This window comes from Populus nigra, chromosome 7 (assembly GCF_951802175.1).
Source record: "Populus nigra chromosome 7, ddPopNigr1.1, whole genome shotgun sequence".
In the NCBI taxonomy this organism is placed as follows: domain Eukaryota; kingdom Viridiplantae; phylum Streptophyta; class Magnoliopsida; order Malpighiales; family Salicaceae; genus Populus; species Populus nigra.
In genome coordinates, this window is record NC_084858.1 from 19,943,149 (window position 1) to 19,951,184 (window position 8,036).

The 8,036-nt window shown below is 30.2% G+C and overlaps 1 protein-coding gene across 1 annotated transcript; it reads left to right on the top strand.

Moving 5' to 3' along the window:
- Positions 1–288: 288 nt before the first annotated feature.
- LOC133698517 (tyrosine decarboxylase-like) lies at positions 289–1,839 on the top strand. The gene has a single exon (XM_062121465.1). The coding sequence runs from the start codon at positions 289–291 to the stop codon at positions 1,837–1,839; it is 1,551 nt and encodes a 516-aa protein (XP_061977449.1).
- Positions 1,840–8,036: the final 6,197 nt, after the last annotated feature.

An 8,036-nucleotide genomic window follows, 5' to 3' on the forward strand; every position in this document is an offset into this window, starting at 1 on the left:
ACCTTGCTATTATCTATTTCTAGCAGCTCTTTTGGTACTTTTTTCGGTTATAATAAAATAAAATAAAACAAAATAAAATAAATAGGAGAGGGAATAAATATAAACGACCATATAGAAAAATTGTACTGGGTGCCAGCCTTAGTTAATGGTTTTTCATCACCCACGAACCATTATAGTAGTCTTTATGATCAATCATCACATTTTCCATATTTCTCTATATAATGTATTCATTAGCTCTTTACAGAGTTGAGCAAGCGCACTAAAGAACCCTAACGTTCTAATTTCAAGATGAATACCGCAGAGTCTGTACCTAAAAACCCTTCTTCTTGTTCTATGAGTCCTCTAAACCTTGAGGAGTTCAGGAGGCAAGGTTACATGGCCATTGATTTTATTGCAGATTATTATCAGAACATTGAGAAACACCCAGTTTTAAGCCAAGTTAAACCAGGTTATCTCAAAAATCTCTTTCCAAAATCAGCCCCATATAGTCCCGAGCCTATTGAAACAATCCTCCATGATGTGCAAAAACATATTGTTCCTGGCATCACACATTGGCAAAGTCCTAGTTACTTTGGATATTTCCCTTCAAGTGCTAGCACTGCAGGGTTCCTTGGCGAGATGCTTTGTACTGGGTTTAATGTTGTAGGATTCGACTGGATGTCATCACCAGCTGCTACTGAACTGGAGAACATTGTAATGGAATGGCTTGGAGAAATGCTTACGCTTCCCAAATGTTTTCTCTTCGCTGGAAATGGTGGGGGGGTTATACAAGGGACTACTTGCGAAGCCATTTTGTGCACCTTAGTGGCTGCAAGAGACCGAATGCTGAGCCAAATTGGGAAAGACAACATTGGTAAGCTAGTCGTCTATGGCTCAAATCAAACACACAGTGCACTCCAAAAGGCAGCACATGTTGCAGGAATCCATAAAACGAACTGTCGAGCAATAGAAACGACTAAATCAACATCATTTGCACTATCTCCAGAATCATTAAGATTGGCTATTTCTTTAGATATAGAATCTGGGCTGGTTCCCATGTTTCTATGTGCCACCATTGGGACAACTGCTACCACAGCAGTAGATCCACTGAGACCATTATGCGATGTTGCTAATAGTTATGGCTTATGGGTACATGTCGATGCAGCGTACGCTGGTAATGCTTGTATATGCCCAGAATTCCAGCATTTTCTTGATGGCGTAGAGGGGGCACACTCATTCAGTTTGAATGCACATAAATGGTTCTTTACCACTTTGGATTGTTGTTGCCTTTGGTTAAAAGATCCAAAAGCTCTTACGAAGTCCCTCTCGACAAATCCCGAGTATCTTATGAGTAACCATGCAACTAATTCAGAACAAGTGGTGAACTACAAAGACTGGCAAATAGCCCTTAGCCGAAGATTTCGATCCATGAAACTATGGCTTGTCTTGAGAAGCTATGGTGTTGGTAACCTTAGAAGCTTCCTAAGAAGCCATGTCAAAATGGCCCAGCTTTTTGAGGATCTTGTAGCCAGTGACAAAAGATTTGAGGTTGTGGTTCCTAGAAACTTCGCAATGGTGTGTTTTAGAGCTTTGCCACTGGCAATAAGTAAAGAGGTGTCTGAAAATGGCATGGCTGTTAATGGTCAGAAAATCTCATATGACCAGGAATGCAGTAACCAGCTTAACCAGGAGCTGTTAAAGTCAATTAATGCTTCAGGTCATGTGTATCTGACTCACGCTGTTGTTGCTGGGCTCTACATCATACGATTTGCTGTCGGGGCAACGCTTACAGAGGATCGGCATGTTTTCACGGCTTGGAAGGTGGTGCAAGAGCATTTAGATGCGATAACAGGCATGTAGTACGTAATATCATTACCGATGGAACGTATGTTCACTTTCCACGATTGCAAGGATCAACCTAGAAATTTTTTGAGATGAATAACAAGATTTCTAGGAGCAATTCAAGAGATTGGTTGGATTATCATTTGATAATTAATATGTTTGGTTTATTAATTCCCTTTCTGTCTGTATCATATATTATTAAATATGAATCATTTGTCATCTCTTTGATGAGAACAAATAACTAGACCTGCTTTAAGAAGTCCAAACAAAAATTGTTGCCAGCTCATTCTGAAACAATGATAATAGAATTTGGTTGTATTAAATTTTTTAGTTTTTCTGTTGTTTGGAGTTTTGAATTTAGTCCCCAAAAATACAAGTTTAATGATTTGGTCCAATTATATATTGGTAACCAAATTTTAAAATGTTTATTTTTCATGTAAAGAACTACAAAGATATGCATGTTAGAAATTAATCTTTTTTTTTTATCATAACAAAAAAATATCCAGAGTTAGCTTTAAAACCTTTTAATCTAACTCCTTGCTTAGTTTTAATTTAAACCTAAATCATGTGTTAGTTGATCCGATATAACCCAGTTAACTTGGCTAGTCCAAAAACAACATGATTGACTAGTAAAAAAAAATTATGAAATTGAGAAAAAAATGATGAAATTAATAGGAAAAAACTGTTTAACCCAAATTTTTTTCTAGCCTAGGTTTAAAATTAAACCGTGTGGAAGTTGTCTCAATATGAACCAGTCAATTTGACTAATTCGAAAGCAACTCAATAGGCTAGTAAAACAAATCGAGGGATGAAATTGAGAAAACAAAATGAATGAAATTGACAAAAAATAAATTAAGGAACTAACTTTGATAACCTCTTACATAGGGTGTGAATCATAGTTTTGAAACTCGGCCCAGCCCGGCGGGTCGACTCGGGACCCGGCCGACCTGGGGCTGGAACTAGGTCGAGTTAAAGAAAAAATAGGAAAAGTCATGACCCGGTGTGACTTGGCCGACCCGATGACTTAGTTGACCCCGCAAAACCTGGTAAAAAACTCGGTTGCAACCCGTTGACTTTTATTTTTTTTTTACTAAAACGATGCCATTTTGAATTTTTTTTAAAATAGGGATTGGCCCGGGTGATCCGGTGACCCGGTCAAAACCCGGAACCCGAGCCTTGAACCGGGTCGGCCACCGAGCCGGGTTTAAAAACTTATATGGTGTGAATAAGTTCAATTCCTAGCATTTGTTAAGAATTGAACCTACCAATGAGCCAGAGTTCTTTTTGTGGTAAGGGGTCAATGAGTATTAAAAATCCCAGAGTCGGTTCACAAAAAGAAAACCATTGTTTTTCAGTTTTTCTTTTCAATAAAAATAAAAATATAATTTATAATAATTATTTTAATATTTTTTATTTGTGAGATAATATAATTATAAAATATCAATTTTATTTCATTAAAATTAAAAATTATTATGAAAAAGCTATATCGTTAACTAAAAAATAGGGAGATTTTTATATTATATTTATCATAAAAATTAAGGCACTAACTAAACATGAAAATGTAAAAAACAAATATAATTCTAACATAAAAGAAAAAACTATATTGTTCATGTGTTTTATTTATTTAGAAAGCAATGAAAAATTTGTGAAAAAATGTAGATAACTTCTAAAATATGTTTTTGTTAAATTCAGTATAAATTTAAAAAACTAGTTTTTCATTTTTAGATAGAAAAATATTATATTTTAACATAAAGTTTCAGTTATCCTTTTTTATCCCTTCAATTTTCTAGAAAGTTGGAGTAATATTCTATTTTTAAATAACACCTTAATTTTGCTTGGATTATTTTCTAGAAAGGTTAATTATTAAAAAGGGTGATTAAAAAAATACTGATGTTTTTGTTGCTTGGATGGTATAACTTAACCTCCTAGCAATATTTTTTTAGTCTCTCTCCTTTTTTTTTCCTAGAAACACATACCAAATTATTATTATTATTATTATTATTATTATTATACACTTTCGATTTATTACTCCATCAAACACATACACCCAATTTTCATTGGAAGCCAAAACAAAAACAATTAAGTGTGTATCTATATATATATATTTCCACATCACATTCCTAATATAACCAAACAACCATTTAACTAAATAATAAAATAAATTATTTTAACATAACACATACATTAATAATAAATCAAATCACATAGTCAATTTGATTGATAAATTCAATTAGATAATTTATTTTTAATATTTTTTATCGACATAACAAATCAACATATCAATTAATTCAACCCAATAATTTATTTCAATAATTCTTATCGACATAATAAATAACCTCAATAAACTAATTCAATTTAATAATTTATTTCAATAATTTACATTGACTTAATAATTATTATAACAAATCAATGAATTTAATCGATGTAACACAACGATCAAATTTAAGATTAGTAACATAATTAATTAATGAAATCAATCTATTTAAACTAAAAATCAATATCGATAACAACATCAATATAATAAGTTAACAAAATTTATTTCATTCATTTGAACAATAATTTCCACCACCAAAAACATTAATTCATATTGAACACACTCATAACACCTCTCAATCAACAAATCAATTTCCTCAAACTCTTCATTTTTTTTTATTATGGTTGGCACTAATCTCCTCTAATAACCCATGATATTTTCTCCGATTATCTACTATAAGACATTATTTGTAATACAATTTACCCCAATTACAATAATTTATAACAATATAACATTTTCCCCTAAATTTCTCTTCAAGAACTCTAACTAGAAAAATTCAATTCCATACATAAAACTAGAATGCATTCCATAAAACTAATATCATTGGGCTTAAAACTTCTTATTAAGCATGGAAGTGAGCTTCGAAGGTTAGCTTGTTGATTCTCTCTCTAGAACCTTCAAATTCTCCTCTCAATTCTCGTCCTAATAATGTTAGCAACTTGATTCTTAAATTCGCAAAACTTTCTCGTTTGATTTATGATAAGACCAAACCAATTTCGAGAGAAAAAAATGAAGAAATTTTTGATATCCTACCCGCTCTCTCTCTGGTAGCAATCGATCACCATTGGAGATAAAAGATGAAATTTTCTTTTCTTTTTATGTTTCTAGTTTGGAGAGAGAGAAATAAAGAAATTTTTGAAGTCATACCCCCTCTCTCTGGTAGCAATTGACCACCATTGGAGAGAAAAGATGAAATTTTCTTTCCGTTTTATGTTTCTAGTTTCGAGACAGAAAAATGGAGAAAATTTTGAAATCCTAACCCCCCCCCCCCTCCTAGGAGCAATAGACCACCATGGGAGAGAAATAAAGAGATTTTTTTATTTTTTTTATGTTTTTAGTTTATCCTTCTCTTATGTTTTTAACATCATTTTATTTTATTGTTTTTTATTTAATCTTTCTTATTTCCTGGGTAAAAAAATTTTAATTTAATTTAAATCAGATCAACCATCAAATTCAGTTTTTTCAGGTTAGTTTTTACAAATATTCTAGATAATATAGTTATTTTGCTCACTCCTAACAATACTACCGGTGAGATCCCACTCAACTAGATGGTAAGTCTCATGCATCACACAAGCGATGTATGATGAGATTAAATCTATTTTATGACTAAAAAATAAAAACTAGTGTAGGTTTTTTTATTGGTTATTAAGGCACGTCCTAGAACTGTTTATGCATAAATGCAGACTAAATCTCGAATAAGATTTCTTTAGCTTAATTGCACGTATCATTTTGCGAGTTCGTATTTAAGTTAATGAAAAGTTTTATTTGATTTTTAAATTTTGCATTAATTTTATTTTTAAAAAAAATTATGCATGCACATAAACTGTTTTATTTAATTTACGTAGAAAGTTTATTACAACACATGAAGCCCAAGTTATTCTCGCAATAAAAAAAAAGGAACAATGCATTATTGAAATTCAAAAAAAAAAAAAAACTATTGAGACATTATTGCGTTTGGCAAACTTTCTTTTTTACTATTAGTCTTTTCAAAAAGTTTTTTAAGTTAAAATTTACTTCTATGTTTATGCATGCACTATCCGAAAATTGATAAATATAAATGGACATACCGATATAATATTTTTTTTAGTAGATTGTGGTGAATTTTTTTGATTGAATATATCGTTACAGTATTCATCGGTAAACACTAGTAAAAATATTCTCTCGATATAAACCGAGAAAATTACAATGGAAAAAAAATGAATAAAAAAAACTAAAAAGTATGATGATGTGTCATTTTTACAGACATAATTACTAACGGGTTTAAATTTTTTGATTAAATATATTGGTAAATTCATCTATAATATTCAGACCAGCAACCCTCTCTCTATCTCATTTCTTCTTCTTTTTCTATTTTTCTCTGCAACAAACATCATAACCCCCCTAAAATTTATAACAAATACTACAAATTTGGTTGTCCTAACATTCAGTTTGTCAGCATCCTTATTCTTATTTAAATTTTATTGAGGATTTTCCATTTTAAGCAAGCAAAAGTGTCCATTTTTTTATTTGAACTCAGTTTTAAAATGTTAATTTTTTTTATATGTTTGTAGTATATATATTTTATTTGGATGTTTGCTTGTTTTATAGCTTTTTTCCATAGAAATTTGTTGTATGAATGTATGATTTTTACATATTAGGGTATGTTTGAAACTTTCTAAAATTATATTTGTTTGTAAATTGATGAAATTTAATTTGAATTGTGACTTAGGTGTTTTGTGAGGAAATAAATAACAATTTATTACCAATGAACTCATTGACAAACCACAAATCACTGACGAGAGTTTTTCTAACATATTATTTCCATCTATGAGCCCATCGATAAATTTCATGCCGACGGACTGGGAGTACAAATACCAACAAAAAATTCCTTCAATATATCTATAAATTCTAGTAGTGATGCTTGATTTTCTTAACTCAAGTAGATGACCTTGAGTTTTTTTTTTTCCAAAAACAAGTAGACAACATGACATCCATTGCAATAAATTTTGGTCATCTATGATGGCTAAAAAATCAAGATTGGGATAATTTAGACCATAAAACCCAAGTTTCAGCATATTTTTCACTTAAAAACATCCAAATAAGATCTTATAAATCTTAACAACCCCATTTTCAAATTAAAACACTCTCTAATCAACCTCAAAATCAAACTAAATCTAAAAACAAATTGTGGGTTTTGATCTTTTATTTTCTAGCATGATTTTAGGCTCAAACAATAAATCATTGAACTTCTTTATTTAAGACGAACCGATTGACACTAAGATTAAAACTCAAATTTCAGCTATTTTTTCACTTCAAAACTTGAAAAAAAATTATATGGACCTTTAAAATCCTATTTTGAACAAGAAAATATATTTTAATTGGCTTAAAAATTCTAGATCAAATTAAATTTAAGAAATTTTTTTAAGATAGATCTGCTTTTTTTAGCATTATTGAAGATGAAAACCACCTCGATTGAGTTCCCCTCTTAACGTCAAATCCGTAAACACCAAAACCAAAATTATTGTTGGCTGGAATTTGACCACCCAAAAGCTTTCTCTTTCTTTAAATTTTTAGATGATTTTCTCTCCTCTCCCAATCTCTAAGGACTGAAAGGTATAAAAATAAAGTTTGAGACCAAAATGAAATAACCTAAATAAAAGGATGAAATATGATAAAATTGAAACATGAGGGATTAAATGAGACTTTTACGCCCATGTTGTGGAAAAGTCCTCTATTTCCTTTTTTATGTCAATTTTGGTACTTTATGCCTCAGTTTTTTTTTTTTAAAAAGAAGAAGCTAAAACTCAATTTTGTAAAATCAAATGTTAATTTAATGTTAGAACATATAATAATATATTAGGTAAGTTAAAGAAAACATAACAAATATATTTAAGCGTATAAAAGCATAACTTAAAATGATGAAATTAAAAAGAAATAAAATTTAGTGATTAAATTGTAAACCTTGCAAAAATATAGGGACAAAAATGAAAAAAATAGGCAAAATTGTACGAGACTTTTGTGAATACTTTTTTTTTTTTGGACAGTGAAAGGGATTTTGTTTTAGTTTTGTTTGATAATGATAATGATAATTTTTATTTTTTTTAATTTTAATTTTAATTAAATTAGTATAGCTTAAAAAATTGCGGATATGTCGTGATCCTAGGAGATCAAATATAAAAAAAAAAAAATATATCGATACATA